Raw genomic sequence first — 17,455 nt, forward strand, 5'->3', positions numbered from 1 at the left:
GCGCAATTGCCTCGTTGATGCTTGCAAAATGAACTGAGCACTCACACTGCTCTATAAAGTAATTTATGGAAGTTTCCTCTGGCCATGAAAGGTGGTGTGTCACACAGAACTAGCCTGCCTCCTTCTTCAGCACTACTCCAAGTGGCAAAACAAGGAAGTCCTCAATTGGAGGCTCCAGAAATGGGCATGCCATCCTGCCACGTTCCAGCGCCTTTTGCAGTTCAGGTGCAACCATTTGTATTTTCTCTTTAAAATATCTTAAGTAGTCTGACCTTCTCTTAATCCTAGGTCCTTTGTAAGGAATCCTGAAACCCTGGATAAACCCTACCCACAGAAACAGCCCTGCATCCCTATCAGGGTACCATAGCGGCTATGGTCTCATGGCCCCATGCTTTATCAGCATATTTCATTTTCCCCTTAATCTGCAATGGTCTTTACACATAGAGGGACTGCTTCATCTTCTACCCTCTTTAAACCACTGCACAGCAGAGTGTAGCCCTCGGTGCCCTTAAATAATAATGTAAGGACACTGAGGGCAATGCATTGCACTGCAGTGCAAACTCCTTGCTGCAAGTGCACAATGCACTCTGGTAAAATAAATCATTTGATATGCTCTTTATTCTTCCCTCTTCCTGGTCTACATTCTACCTGCAATTGAGTTTGTTGCTCATTCTCTTCTTACTCTGGCACTTATCCATTGTTATAAGTGGCCCATAACAGACCCCAGGAGGAGGAGGCAGATGGCGGTGGTGTGGATACTGCACTGGGTCATTCCACCTTTGCTGTTCTCTCCAGGCCTAGATCTACTGTGTCCAATGAAAGTAGACACAGACCTGTCTTCACAGCTGCAGAAGCTGCAGGCTGTTACAGCATCCGGCGTGAACCCCTTCCCCTCCTGCACCATGGGGGAAGCTCCAAATTCTCCCACTAGTTTAGGGCTGCCCTGCTGTAACCTTTCAGGCAGGTCAGTTTTACTCTGCTAGGGAGACAGAGTAAATTACTCAATCAGTTCAATAGCTTAAATGACTCTGTCTCCCTGACAGAGTAACCGCCTGCCACAATTAGAAATAACTGCCACGCTAGTGGTAATTTATGAAGCATTGGCAGGAACCACATCATGCCGGCTTCTGTCAATCTTTTTTTAAGTTTGTAGCACGGCTTCATTAACAAGAGGGAGCAATCCATCAAACCTTCTAGGAAAATCTGTTTATTAGGTTTTATGCCACAAACAAGCAGGTAACAAAAACTATAACTAAAAGGTCACGTCGTCCCGCACCATCGCCTGCCCTCACCATTACGGTAGCATGGTATATTTTGATCTAACATTCATCTACAGACACGAGTAAGAGTCCAGTGGGGGCAAGACCCCATGTAGAGGTCACTTCAGGAATTGACCTCAAATCCCATACAATAGTCTGGCCAGCCTCTCTCCAGATCTTCCCTCGAATTCCACTATGAATCCTACACTTTTTCTGATCAGCGCGGGCAGCCTCAGGCTGAGTAAACCAGCTTTTTGACCATTATACACCAGTCACTTTTGTCTACCAATCAGCCACTTTGGGACTGTGGCATCTCCTCAGCACTGGATTATGGGTCTGATTTAGATTTCGGCAGATGGGTTACTATGTTACAATGGTGACGGATATTTTGTCCGCCGAAATAAAAATTCCATTATATCCTATGAGATTTATATTTCGGTTATTAGGATATCCATCACCATTGTGACAGAGTAACTTGTCCGCCTAAATATAAATCAGGCTCTATGTCTCTTTGTGCCACCATCAATGCCACATTACAGAATCATAAGGCGTACCTATCCATGGTGAATTCCTCCCCAGATACCCAGAATCACCAAGTGAGATGTCAGGACGAGAGTACAGTTGATCACCTGGGTTATCTCGCTGCTTAAATTTTCCCAGTAATCCCTTATTTTGGGGCAGTTCCACAGAGTGCGTATAACAGACCTCTTCTGTTGGCACCACCTTAAGCACAGACTGTCGCAGGACCTCCTCATCACAAACAGGTGTGTTCGTATGAAGTATGCCCTGTAGAATATTTTCAGCGGTATCAGCCAGAACCCCGTACACATGGCCATCTCCCTAGAACAACGGCAGAACTCTCCCAAGCATCATCTTCTAAAACATTCAGGTCACATTCCTACTTTGCTCCTAAGTGTGTTGAGGGAAGGCAGACTGTTGGCAAGAGGGCTGGCATAGAATTGAAGAATTACACGTTTATGTAGAATTACATGTTTATGTGACAGTGAGCCTAAGATTCTAAATTCCAGCAGCGTTTCCTCCATCACCTCATTTAGTAAGTTCCCATACCCCCATAGTGTATGTCATCCTTGCAGATAGAGGAGAAATGGCCTGCAGTTAATTCAACTTGTTGCCAAAGCTCTGCAAATGTGATCATGTCCCCATTACGCCAGATGTTCCCCATGTTCGAGATGCCAGTGAGATTCCATGCCCTTCAACTGCCTGCAGTGACTCTGTTTACCAGAGGGGCATCTCTGATATCACCTTTCTCTTCCACCCCAGTATGGTCGTCATTCGTCAGATGATCTGAACCACCACTGTTGTCAGGGTTGGCATATGAGTTGCCCCTCCCGACCTATAGAGGTGGCCAAGATAATCTCTTCGGTCCATTGCTCTTGGGTCCATTGCTTTCCTGTCCGCTAATTGGGAGTAATCCTGCTGCATTGTGAAAGCCACCAGCAACTGGATTTTCTTTTTGAAAATACAAAAGTAATAAATGTGACAAGATCATCCCCCCATGACTAGGACATTGTACTCAGACCAGGACTCAAGCGGGTTGGAGAGTGGATCCCTGGGAGCCTATGGACTTGAATATGAGACACTCAGTACAGAAAGCCAGGGACTTATACTTTGTGGGAAGTGTAGGAACTGTGGACTCACACACCACCATGTGAGAGGCCTACAAAACTGTGCTGAGGGGACACTTGATTACACAGGTGGCGTGTAAAAAAAGGGAAAGCAAGAAAGGACATGCAGGGCCCTGAAGGATGGACTGGTGCTGGGCAAGGCAGAATATGTGGCATACCCTCACAGAGGATTTGGCACAGAGTGCTGAGTCTCTACGGGAAAAAATGTTATCCCTTGTTGAGGGCGCGGCTAGGATGCCCTACAGGAACATTCAGAGCCGGCTATATGAGGTGGGCAGTAAGGCCAGGAAAATGATGTCCTATTCAGCACAGAGAGAGGAGGGCCAACAGTGTATCCATAAGGTGTCCTGAGATGGTTGCTATACTGCAGAAACGCTGGGCGATATTGCACAGACCTTTGCAGATCACCTTAGCCAGGTATATCAATTGAGCCACCCAGCAGTATGAACGTAGGTTTAGGGATAGCTGTCCTCTGTTATGAGGTTTTCTGGTCAGGAAGCTTAAGGCAATTCTCTTTATCCCTCCATTTCAGAGCAGAAGTCTTTCCACCAGTTTCACGTCATGGAAGAAGGGGTCAGGCACCTTCAACATGATGTTCTTCAGGATGTAAACAAAAGTTTGTAAGTATATCATTTTATACAATGCAGCCCTACCTAGCATAGATAAGGGCAGCTTTCTTCAGTGCTCCACATCTCTCCTGTAGTCATTCAGATTATCCCCCAGATGTTCCTAGAATAACTCACTGTCCACTGTTACATATATACCCAGGTATTAAAAGCCTACTATCTCCAACCGCAAGGGCAGACCCAGTCAACTTGAGGCACCCAGTCAACCAGCCGGTAGGGGACAGATTCACTGCAGTATGTGAATCCTGGCATATATGCCTAACACTTCGAGTATCTGCAGAATTCTTGTGACCGATCTCTCTGGGTTAACCAGGTGCAGGAAGATATCATCTGTGTACAGACACAGACCATGTCCTCCCAGTTCGTATCCATTGCAAACCATGAATCAGCACATACCCCAGATATCCACGCCACCAACGGCCCAATCGCCACTGTGAACAACAGGGAAGGATAAGGTCCATCCCTGCGTCTCGCACCTCCCCAGTCTGAATTCTTCAGCAAGTGCCCCACTAACCCTGACTCAAGCCAAGGATTCACAATACAGTATCTGGATGCAGCCTAAGCAACACAGGCCAAAGCTCATCTTCTGTGGGTCTGTGAATAAGTACACTAGATTGCTTTCTTAGTGTCCAAGGCCATCAGTATCACTGGCTCACGTTCTCATCAGGACTGGCAACCAAACAAATGTCTTCGGTAATGTCTTGCTGACCTATGGGCCATAAATCTCGACTTGTCTGGAGCTACCACTGTGTCTCCACAGGTCTCCATGTTAAGCAGTGAGATTGACCTGTAGGAGGCACACTCTTCAGACGGCTTTCCCACTTTGTTTACTATAACAATATTGGATTTGAGCAGGTCTTTGGGCAACCTGCCCTAGTGTGCAAAACAGGTTCTGTAGGGGGCACACTACACAGGATTCCACACATTTAAAGAACTCTGAGGGGAAGCCGTTCTGCCCCTAGGGTCTTGCTCCACTTCATCAGTGCCTCAGAGATTTGCACCTCCATTAGATTCCTCTCCAGAGTGTGTTTGGTGTTATTCCTAAGTCTCTGCAAGGGAATATCCCAGATGAAGCTATCCATGTCACCCCAGATGTCTTCAGGCTTTGAATTATATACCTGGCGAAAGCAATCCGCAAAGGTCTGTGAGATGTTAACTTGTGTTTCTGCAGTACCCCCACCCTCTCTCGACACCCTACAGATCCACTGTTGGCACTCCTCTCCCTGGGCTAGCCAGGCCAGCATTTTTCCATTTTATTGCCTGCCTTAGATAGCGAGTTCTGCATGTTCCTGTAGTGCATCCTAACCTCATACTGAACAAGGGATCTTAATTTGTCCTGTAGAGACTCAACCCTTTGTGCCAAATCCTCTGTGGGGTGTACCACATATTCTGCCTCTCCCAGTGCCAGTCACTCCTTCAAGCCCCTGCATTCCCTCTCTTGATCCCTTTGTGTTGCCCACCACCAGTGTAATCAAGTGTCCCCTCAACACCTTTTTGTTCCCAAATGCTAGTGTGGTCATCCTCAATTCCTGCATTTTCATGAACGTATAAGTCCTTGGCCTACTGTACAGAGTGTCTTGTAATCCAGTCTGTGAAACGAAAGGTACAAGATTTTCAGATAAAAAAAAAAGAACAAAATAGACACACAAATTATACTGGTAGTGATGTGGATAATTGCTAAAACCTAGCTGATGCCGATCAGGAGGAGACTGCTGCTGATGGTGCAGAGTAGTATCACATGAGCACAAATGAGACATTACTCATGTTTAAACAACTCGTAGAGTGTGCTGAAAAGTGACTGGAGGCCATCCAAAATTAGGCCTGCATGTTTCTGTGGGCAGAATTACTTCTTTGTAGGACTCCCCTTTCTTTTCTCTTTACAATATGTTACATTTACTCAACATACATCAGCTCATTGCATAATTAAATAGCAATAGAACGCACTTTGAAAACTACTGATCGGTTCTATGTATTTTATAAAAAATAAGTATTTTTACATAATTTAGAGAATGATGGAGTCTGTAAGTTGTCTAGTTCTACTGACTGATGATAGGATGACTTGGAAAACCAGCTAAAATATAAGAGAACTAATAAATAAAAGCCTTATGGGGTAAAGATCAATGACTGGATCAACTGAAGAACACTTACTTAAGTAAGCATTTAACATAAGGAGGTAAATCTTTAATCAAGCTTTTAGTTTAGAATTTGTACTGTGTTCTGCTAAGATGGAAATGATCCAGACAATACTTCCCGCTGCCTCTAATATAACAACTGATAGCCAGGTTACATAATTTTCCCTACATTGTGGAGAACTGTTCACCATTTAAAGACTCTTGGAGATGCTGTGATGGACTAAATCGCTGCATATGCAGTCTCAGCAGATTTCCAAACAACTCTTTAAAAACCTATATTCTGTAGTCTAGAGCTAAAGATAGGAGTCACTTGCACAAAAAACTCCCATGTTCATTTTTTCTATAGGATTGGCACTATGGCCCTCATTACAACAATGGCGCTAAGTGGCGCTTACTGCCATGCTGACTGCCGCCAACATACCGCGACCGTGGCGGTATACCGTTACCCGTATTATGACCCACACATAGAAATCTGCCACTATACAGACACACAAGTCCGCCAGCCCAAAGGTCAGTGATAAAATGGCAGTACCAAAACCCACACCGTTACGCCAACAGAAATACGCCCACAGCATCATGACCCACTCAAAATACACACACACTAACAAAACTACACCACATTGGACAATTCAAACTACACACACCTGACACACATACACTCACCACACCCACTACCCACAACCCTTTATGACCCAAAGAGTTTGACAACTGAGAGAGAGAGACAAGCCAGGAGCTCCCACTGAATCTGAGCCACAGAACACCATCACCCATACACCATCCAGGCACCTCACAGCACACACCCCAACACATCTCCCCACACACCCTCACACATACCACTCACACTACACCCATGGCACCACAAAGAAACCCCAGGTTCTCAGAGGAGGAGCTAAGGGTCATGGTGGAGGAAATCATCCGGGTAGAGCCACAGCTATTCGGATCACATGTGCAGCAGACATCTATTGCAAGTAAGAAGGAGCTATGATGGAGAGTCTTGCACAGGGTCAACGCCGTGGGACAGAACCCAAGGACAAGGGATGACATCAGGAAGAGGTGGAACGACCTACGGGGGAAGGTACATTCCATGGTTGCAAGACACCAGGTAGCTGTACAGAGGACTGGCGGTGGACCCACACCTCCTCCCCCACAACTAACAACATGGGAGGTGCAAGTCTTGGTGATCATGCATCCTGAGGGCTTGGCAGGAGTAGCAGGAGGACTGGACTCTGGTAAGTCAAATCCTTACTACTTTATCCCCCACCATACCTGCATGCCATCACAAACAACAACTGCTACCCTCACCCCATCACCACCTCACATATACCTCACTATCACAACCCACCCATCCCAATACCAAGTCCTGCATGTAACAACAATGCATGGACCCCCATCACAGACCTGCATGGACACCCATCACCACAGCATGCACACTAGTGACAATCACTTAGCCAAACCAATCACAACTCACACAAGCCAAAGCTGCCTTGCTAATAACAACCATAGATGGAAACATACCCACGCACAAGATGTCCCACAGGACCCCCCCAGAAGGAGGCCCACAGTGATGACAGCAGCTCTGCACGCCTAGATCACGATGACCAACCTGGCCCATCAGGGACTTCTGGAAAGTCGGTTACCCAGGCACAGTTCTAACCCACCACAGAGCCTGCCCCCTCAGGAAACATCACCATAGCACCCACCCAGCAGGCCCATCCTTCTGTCCCCAGGACACGTCAGTCAGCTGTGTGTCCACCACTACAGGGACCGCAGGCAAACCCACAAACACAGGATGATCAGGGGCCTGGGGTTAGCGCAGTGGGCACACGGTTCAGGGGACAGAGGCACAGGACAACAGGGAAGCTGGGAGGACAGCTGTGTGGCAGGGGGAGGACAGGCCCAGGGAACCGACTCTCCACGAGGCACTCACCAACATCCTGGAAGCATACTACCATTCCCAGGAGATGATGGGCCAGATACTGGCCAAGTTGCAGGAGACCCAGCAGCTGCAGGAGGAACAGTACCTAGGGACCAGGGAAGGCCTGAGGGACATCCACACCACCCTGGTCACCATTGCTGGCTGACATGGCCAGCATCATGAGGGACACAGTGGCACACCAACGGGCCCCGACACTAGCCACACTAAAGAACAGCCTTCCACCTCCGCCGGCGCTAGTGGACAGGAGGTCCCGCCACAAGACCAACAGGCCACCAGCACCCCACCCCCTGCAGAAGGAGAACCATGCTGCAAATGGTCCCTGCGATCCAGGCAGAAGCCAGAGACATTGCCAAGACCCCCACCAGGAAATAAGACTCTCCTGATTATCACCCTTGTGTCCCACTCTGTCACCCTGTCCACCTTGAACTGCCATTGCTCCCCTTCCTATGCCCCCTTGGACAATGCACCTGTGATACAAATAGACTGGACTCTACCCTGGACTTTCCTCCATCAGCAACCCAGCCCATTGCAATACCCCCTCTACGTATTAGCACCTAAATAAACACCCTTTGAACAAATTCAAGTATGGACTCGGTCAATTGTTTGACATATGGATTAGTTTCACAAACTGTAAACATTGCAATTCAAATGTACTTTAATATTTACATAGGTATGACCTGTAGTGGCCACAGTAAACACACCAGGAGCCAGAGTGGGGCACAGAGATCTGAAAATAGAGATGCCAAAGGGTACAGTAATTGGCCATGAAAATAGGGAAATCAGGTTGCCATGTTCAATGTCAAACACAAAACTGCAATGGAAGGTGAAGTTACAGTGTCTTACCTGTGTGTCACTGGAGATACTATTGAATTAGTGTAGTTCTGTTGTCCACATCTTCTTCCGCTGCCTCCTCTTCATCACTGTCCACAGGATCCACCGCTGCCACACGACCATCCTCAGGCTCATACTCCTGCAGAAAAGTCACCTGGCGTCTCAAGGCCAGGTTGTGCAACATGCAACATGCAACGATGATCTGACAGACCTTCTTGGGTGAGTAGTACAGGGATCCACTTGTCAGAAGGAGGCACCGGGATCCGGCCTTCAGAAGGCCAAAGGTTCGCTCAATGATCCTCCTTGTTCTCCCATGTGCCTCATTGTAATGTTCCTCTGCCCTTGTCCTGGCATTCCTTACTGGGGTCAGTAGCCATGAGAGGTTGGGGTAACCAGAGTCACCTGCAAACATCGAGGGATACCTGTTAGCCACACACTCACCCTTAGGGCCAAACCCACACCCATATACCTACATCAACTGGGAGGGTCCCATGGGCTCACCTATTAGCCACACCCAGTGCCTCTGGAGTTGAGACATCACATATGGGATGCTGCTATTTCTCAAGGTAAAGGGATCATGCACAGAGCCAGGATACTTTGTATTAACATGGGAGATGTACTGGTCCGCCAAACACACCATCTGCACATTCATAGAGCGATAGCTTTTTCTATTCCTGAACACTTGTTCATTTCTCGGGGGGGCATGTGTACCATCAATGGCACCAATGATGTTGGGGATATGTCCCAGGGCATAGAAGTCAGCTTTCTCTTTGGCCAAATCCTCCATCTGGGGGAATACGATGTAGCTGCGCATGTGTTTCAGCAGGGCAGACAACACCCTGGTCAGCACATTTGAGAACATAGGCCGTGACATCCCTGATGCCACGGCCACTGTCGCTTGGAAGGAACCACTTGCCAGGAAATGGAGCACTGACAGACCCTGCATTAGAGGGGGGATACCTGTGGGGTGGCAAATAGCAGATATCAGTTCTGGCTCCCACCGGGCACACAGTTCTTGGATTGTGGCCCTATCAAGTCTGTAGGTCAGGATAATGTGCCTGTCCTCCATTGTCGCCAGGTTCACCAGGGGTCTGTACACGGGGGATGTCTCCATCTCCTATTCATCCTCAGTGGTTGAACTCTAGGGTGAAAAAAGGTGAGCAGAAAGTCATATTCACACATATTTCAACATTAATATTTTTTGCTTTACAGAAACAGTATGTGAACTCGTAAGTCAGTTGAAGTACCAATGTCTGCTGTGACGCAGTTAGATGCTATGGCCTGTGCCCACCTGAAATAGCGGCTGCCTGACTTGTGAGGAGGGGCAAATGAAAATGAGGTAATTCCGCTGGCGTTATGCACCGTTATTGCCGGCGACCGCTGTGCAACACCGCATTGGTTATCATTGGGGCGTATGGGTCTCAGAAGCCAATGGCGATGTACGTCGATGGTGACAGTACGCACCGCCGAGGACGTGACCGCCATTTTTTATCTGTTCATTCACTTGCTACCTGACCTTCAACAGGAGAGGACCTACACTGCAATTGCTGCTGTGACCTGTGTCTGGAAGCGACAATGGCTCGAGTGTCTGGGGAAAGGGCCCCTGCCTTTACTTCGGAGGAGTTGGAGAGACTGGTGGATGGAGTCCTACCCCAGTAACCTTTACTCTATAATCCTCCAGACAAACAGGTGAGTACACTGTGAGCATTATGCGTGGGGCATGAATGTATGGATTGGTGTGTGTGTGTTAGCCTTGTGTAGGGGGGGTCTGAGGGGTCCTGGCAGAGTGCTGCACTTATGGTGGTCAATGTATGTGCATGAGGGGATTGGGGGGATATGGTGGGCCATGAGTATAACAGTCCGGACGGTATGACTAATACCTTTTCTGCTGTATTTTTCTGCAGGTCAGGGCCCATCAGAAAAACTAAATTTGGCATGCCATTGCCTGTCCTCTTTAGCATCATCGTCCACCTAGCTCCCAGTAGCATCTCCACTCACACCTGCATGCACTACATCCTCATCCACTACCTCCATCACCAGCACGCCTATCACTACACGCCCCTCAATGGTAGTCACCACCCCACATCCATGCACACATCCCCTGTGTCCTCTCCCACTGTGTCTGTGCCCCTTCCTCCCAAAGTAACCAAACGCAAGCACTCAGACACCCAACAGCCATCCACCTCACAAGAGCATCCACTCTATATATCTGCACCCAAACACAACAGACTGATACCTCCTGCAACCACTCCCTCTTCCTCCACACCCAAACCTTCACCCTCTTCCCACCCCAGTGTCCCTAAGAAGCTTTTCCTCACCAACATTGACCTATTCCCTAACCCTCCCCCCGTCCTTCACCTCGGGCCAGTGTGGCCAGAACCCAGCCCAGCACCTCAGCCACTCAGTCCACAGCCACTGTGGTTTCTGCAGCAACTGCAGGTGTGAGAGGCTCCAAGGATGCACCCGTCAGCCCAGCCAGTGTGCCAGCACCACCTGCCAAGGCCAAGAAGGGTCCGCCACCTAGCAAGGGCAAGAAGGGGACATCAGCCAGCAAGGGTAAGGAGGAACCACCAGCCAGCAAGGGCAAGAAAAAGACACCAGCTGGCAGAAGCAAGGAGGCACCACCATCTGCCAGGGGCAGGAAGGGGCACACAACACCAGCCATGGCACTTCAGGTGTCCAAGGCTGCAGGTGAAGGCTTGGAGGCTACCACTGACAGCACCGCCCCCTGCACCGCGGCCAGCACCGCCACCTGCACCGCGGCCAGCACCGCCACATGCACCGCCACCAGCAGTACCACTGCCAACAGCAGCAGCCCGAGTGGGCAGCCATCCGAGGCTGCAGGTGAAGGCCTGGAGGCTACCACCACCACTGACATTACCACCACCTGCAGCGCAACTGGCATCCACTGAGCAGCATTTACCGCCGGCGAGCAGTGTGTAGTGGTGACTACATGGGCTGCAGTACGTCCTGGCCCCTGCAACACCTGTCGGTGTGACACCCAGGTGAGAGACTGTGACCTTGCCCCATCCAGGATGAAGCACACTTGGCACAAGGCTCCCTCCAGAACCAGTGGAAGAAGGCATCCACTCAGTCCTTCCTTGCCAGGATGAAGCACACTGGGCAGAAGGACCCCTCCAGAACCAGTGAAAGAAGGCATTCACTCAGCCCCTCCTTGCCAGGATGAAGCACACTGGGCACAAGGCCCCCTCCAGCACCAGTGGCAGAAGACATCCACTAGCGAGACTATGGCTTTGCACTCCCCAGGACCAAGCTGTGGGCAAGTTACCCACTTGAGAGACTGTGGCTTTGCAGTCCCCAGGACCAAGCAGTGGGCAAACCACCCACTTGAGAGACTGTGGCTTGCCCACTTGAGAGACTGTGGCTTTGCACTCTCAGGACCAAGCAGTAGGCATGGAGCGCCCTCCAGGTCAGTGGCGTTGTAGCATCTTCCGGCTTAGGTGCCCCCCCCATTCCCCGCCCCACTGAGGTGCCTGTGATTTTTTTACCTGATGCCTCTGAGTATTGAGGCAGGAGTCAAGTGTGGCCTTGGCCTATGTGTTATGGCCCTGTGGGCCACGGACATTGTGGAGTGGGCTTTGCCCCTCCTTTTGTATATATTGTACATACTGTTTCTTGTTTAAGGATGTATATATCTAAAACTGTACTATTACACTCATTTTACTCCATTCCTTTTGTCCTTGCATTATTCCTGAGGGTTACAGTGATGTAATGTTATTGCATCTGTTTGTGTGTATGGTGTTGAAGGTGGGGGTGGAGGTGGGGGAGTTACATGTTGCGTGTGTGTGTCACTCTCTTTTTCCTCCCCTCTCCCTTGTGTGCTAGATACAGTACTCACTGTGGTCGTCTTCGCCGGCGTTCGTGTTCCTGGTGTATGAGAAGGTACACCAGCATTGGAAAAAAGTGCAGCTGCGGCTCCATGGGGTCGTGGTTCTTCCTTGAGTGTCGAGAAGTGAGTTGTTTCCCTTCAGTGGCCTATATCTTTCCTTTATATTGTTTTAAGCCTGAACTAAGCAGAGTTTTCACATTACTTTGTATGATTCAGCTTCCTCTTTAAGAAATGGTAGGCAAATGGCATGAAATTCAGGGAGATAGATAGGTGCTAGTGTGGACTTTGTAATGAGTCACTAGGCCAAGGAATAATAACAGGTTTAGATTATTTTCATGAAATAAATGATTTTCACACTGAAATGGGGAGTACTGGATATTTCCTTTACGGTGGAGGACTGAAGAGTGAATTGATAGCTAGAGTCTGGTTGCTGCTGGGCTTCTGGTTTACTAGAGGCTGAGCATTTAGCGATGAGGCATTTGGTGTGGAAACACCTGGCCCAGTTTTACCAGGATCTGCGTCTGGTAAAACCACTGTCAGCACGAGAAAAATGACTGGACACTGGCACAGTTACGCCACCCTCCAAACGCTTACAGTACTAAGGGATTAATTTGAAACCTTCCTCCAGCATCTGAGGAGCGATCCTTGCCACCAGACCACCTCTCCACATTGCGATCCACAGTGGCCCCAATTCCTATTGCCACTTGCCTAAAGCAGAAAATAGGGATACATCTGTAGATATTGACCCGGTAATACTGGGGCCACATATTGTTTCATATTTAAGGTCTAACAACTCAATATGCTCAGAGTTTGGAGAGAGATACTGGACAGAATTGTTATTTCGGGCCCTAATATTTCTGTGTCCAAACTCTTTTCATCTCTTGGGGCACTGTGATAGCACATTAAAAAAATCATATGTTGTACAAAATTTGAAATTAGTTAATTGCTTCTTAAATAAAAAATAATACCTCCAGGCTGAGCAGGGTCATTCTCTATTCTCCAAAGACCAACGTCAGCAAAGGCGCCTGATCCTCTATCATTCCAGATAGGAAAAAGGAAACCAGTTTGAACCAGATCTGACCGGACGCACCTATGAAACATTGTAAGTTGTGTTACAATTCTGCATTGATTTTCTGAATGAATATTTCACATTAATAGGACACATAAACATCTTTTCAAATAGTAAACATAATCAATTGAAATAAAAGCTAGATAATAAGCTAAATTCACATACAGTATTGGACAAACAGGGCACATTTAACCCAGTAAGTGCATGTTAACCAAAGGGACTATGCATTACAACCAGTAAGCATTGGACAAATTAGGTGCAGCATCAAAGACCACATTTCTGCAAGCAGATATTTCATTAAACCAATCAAAGAACAGCTCATCAGGTCATTGTCCTCTTCAATTACAGCTGAGGTACCTGCTGTATATGGAAGTGATAACAATTAAACATGTCCCTTTTAAAAGCTGGCCCCCTTTGCAAGGTCCAAGTGGTATCCAGAAACACAGGCCTCAACACCCAAGCCCACTTTGGCCCAAGTCCACTTTGGATTAGAATCTCCTGTAAATATCAGGAAGGAAACAGCTGCCCACTTGAAAGTCCAAAGGTGCAACCATACAAAGCCCTCAAAAGAGTAGACAGAAGAAAGCCAGAGCCACCCATAGCCCAAAAAAATGAAAAGCTGAAAATGCCATGAACAGTATTCCCTTACTCTTGGCATAGCCAAATATCTAGCATCTTTCACCCCAGAAGTGTGTCATAGAATAATAAAGTTCCATCATTGGCTAGAAGTCAAGTGAAAGTGCAGTTACTTCCGGAAAAACTTGAGACACACTTTTATCACGGAGATATGATTTCATACATAGGACCTTATTGAATTCTTGGCGGGTGGCATGTTTCTCCGCTAGGGCAGGTATATTACTCTGACATCTTGACAAGAGTACCACCCGCCAAATATAGAAAACTCAGATGGCCCAGCAGACATTTCTAGGATTCTCAGGACCCACGGTCACAGCAGTTCCTGTCAATGCACTGTTAGCTTGATGGATGACTCCGTCAGCATGACAGAGCCATACAACAAACTAACAATGTGTTTTTTTAAATTTTCAAAAGAAAATTCCAAAGCAGAATTTTCTTTCCAACAATAAAAAAAAGTAATGCCCTCTCACCATGAGAGTTTTCTCTTATGACGAATGGGGCATTGAGCACTATTCAGTGTCCTTTACTGCCAGATTTTTACAGGGCAGTGACAGTCATTGAACCTTGGCTGTATGTCCGCCCATCTAAATGAGAAATCTTACATCCAAACCTCTGCTTGGCCATTGGAGGGGTTTGACCACATCAGAGGCAGAGTGGTCTGCGTGGTCCTCAAATCTATGGTCCGCCCAATTCTAAATCAGACATGAGGACAATAAAGCTGGAGAAGGTAAACTATGTCGGTGTTGTGAAGAATTCCCTCTCAGGCCGTAAATTGAAGAGACATTGAACAATTTTCTTTCCTTTCCAACTTTGAAGATTGCAGAATAACATTTAAAAATTTGCAACACTACATTTTTGAATAACCGTCTTACTTTTGAATACTTGTATTGTTAACACTGGGCTATTTAAAACCTAGACTTGATGTTAAAGAGAATTTACAGTTTATTTGATTAAAGTCTCAGTAATGAAACCTGTGCTTTCCCAGAATAACACAAGTGAAATCTGAACAATGGGAATTAATAGCAATTAATTATCATACAATTCAACAATGAGATTAGGCAGATGAAATTAATAGTGGTGTTTTTAAAAAGATGCAATTTCTTCATTTTGATTGAAGTGACTCCTAATTAGCACCTAACATCACTGATTAATTTATCCTGAATATATTAAGATATATTCTTTCTATATATATTTGTGTTAATCTTTCAGGATATGTAGAAAGATGGGCTTATGGGATTTCATCAGTTCAGTCAAGATGATTTTCATTGGAATTTAAAGTTTAGGCATTAAACAGATACCATGCATTTGTAAAATACCAAAATAAATCACATTGTTCTCTTAAGAGTGGTGCCTCAAGGATGGTGTATTCCCAATGAACAACACACAAGAACACCAGTTTATGCTTGGTGGCTATTCAAGCTTTTATGATCTGTCACAAAACGAGACGCCAAAGTATTTAGCTTCAGTACAGTTGTTTATTTGTGTATTTTCTTGTCCTTCCTCAGCCACATACAAAATAAGAGAAGCAACACATTACTGAGTAAGGTTAATGTTATGTTCCATTGTTGTTAAGATAGATGCGGCGAGGTGGTTCTATGTCGCCTAGTTACGGGAAGAGGTTCTGGAACGTGAGGGAGTCGAATCTGCCAGTGGTTGGTCGCATTACCATTAAGCTTCTGAATTAAAAAATAGAAAATACTCAACTGATTTTGTGGGCCGTCTTCTTAAAATTGGTGATGGAGATGGGATCCGGAAAGTGAATACCAACCCCTAATGATTTGGTTTGATTGCAGGCGCAGCGATGGGCAGAGAAGTGACTCCACAAGTGGATCCAGACCCAGAGGAGAACTGACAGGTATTGGAGCAGCATTGGCCAATAAGTTGAAATTGCAAGTGGTGCGAAGTGGTTACGTTTGACTGAAGCATTTAGGTGGGGCAAGCATAAAGAGTGTTATACTTTGGGCACTTTTGTTGATGTGCACAAGATGTTAGGCTGAAGCACCAGGCCTTGGGCTGAAGGCAGGGCATGCCTAAACACAAACCTCAAGCTGAAGATAACGCATGCCTAACCACAGACCTCGTGCTGAAGGCAGTGCATGCCTATCTACAGTAGCATTAAGCTTTGCGCTGAAGGCAGTGCGTGATTATACAGTACTCAAAGCCCACTCTGAGACTGGCTCGCTATTATAATTGGTGGCAAAGTGTGCATGTTGGAGACATCACACGTGTTGGAGAAGAAACTTTATGTCAAGGAAAAAAAATACATATTCTGTACATAATTTTTTTTCCAGGGTGTAGCAGCCCGGGGTAGGGTGGCACAGTACATATCTATTTGAGAATACCAGCAAGCATGTCCAATTTGAAAGATTTACAAGAAGAGATTGTGAGGGATCAATTTAGTGACAGAACAAATTGCATGAAGATTCAAGAGAAACATTTAGAATTGAAAGAAACATTGCTTGACAAAACTATCATGATAACTAAGTGTATGGAAAATACTGCTAATTAGGTAATGGAGTTGAATGAAGGACAAGCAAAACATAAGTTAAAATCTGATGATGTTCATTTGGTACATAAAAAAGGCCAAGGTCATCAGGGTCTGTGAAAGATGAGGGCGACACCAGGTAGTCATACAAAGGGCAACCTGGTGAACGTCAGTGTTATCAGTGTGGAAGCACCAGGCATTTGGCTGAATCTGACTCGTATACTGCAATTAAGACCAGGTGTTTTAAATGCAAGAGGAATAGACATTTCTCAAGAATGTGTAAATGGGAAGCACATAGTGACAACAGGAAAGTGAACGCAGTGCATGAAGTAGAATGTTTTGCGGGTTCAGGCTTGAATGGGAGTTCATCAGACGACAGTGGGGTAGAAATACTAGTGGTGATTGATAGTGTTCAAGAGAAATACACTGTTGGGATTGTCAAAGGTGATTACAAACCTCCTGAGTGCTCATTAAATGTAAATGGTAAGGAGATGCATTTGTGGGCAGATTCCCCTTCTCCATACACCATTATTCACTGGGAAATGTGGGATGGAACACCAGGGGCTGATCTTGTCACTCCTGATGTAAACTGGAGCGTTACTGTGGGGATAAAATACCTTTGTTGGGTGTTTTTGAGGCCAATTTGGAGTGTATATAGACCCACGGCAAAGGTGTATGTAGTTGAAAAAGGAAAAGCATTTTTAGGATAGAAGGAACAAAGAACTTTAGGTACGATCTTAGATCTTAACCATCCTGATCAAGTGCTTCTTACTGAAGACAAAGAAATCCTTAATGGGGAATTTTGGAGCAACAAGTATCCCAATTTATTTGGAAATCCCTTCGGCTGTTTAGAATTTTTTTTGCACAAAATCATGCTAAAAAATGACAGCCTCTGAAAGGTGTAAAAAGTCAGGAATGCACCATTGTCACTAAGGGTTAAATTAAAAGAAGAATTAAACATGTCGTGACGTTAGCGTGATCGAAA

General features: G+C 46.5%; 1 protein-coding gene across 1 annotated transcript in view; it reads right to left on the reverse strand.

Annotated features, from left to right (window-relative positions):
• LOC138300074 (uncharacterized) overlaps nt 1-17,455 on the reverse strand; it is an 80,332-nt gene that overhangs the window by 5,785 nt on the left and 57,092 nt on the right. The window contains exon 6 of the mRNA XM_069238947.1: nt 13,249-13,370. Within this exon, the coding sequence (XP_069095048.1) occupies nt 13,249-13,370 (122 nt within the window). The remainder of the gene's footprint in view (nt 1-13,248; nt 13,371-17,455) is intronic.

Source organism: Pleurodeles waltl, chromosome 6 (genome assembly GCF_031143425.1).
Source record: "Pleurodeles waltl isolate 20211129_DDA chromosome 6, aPleWal1.hap1.20221129, whole genome shotgun sequence".
Lineage (NCBI taxonomy): Eukaryota > Metazoa > Chordata > Amphibia > Caudata > Salamandridae > Pleurodeles > Pleurodeles waltl.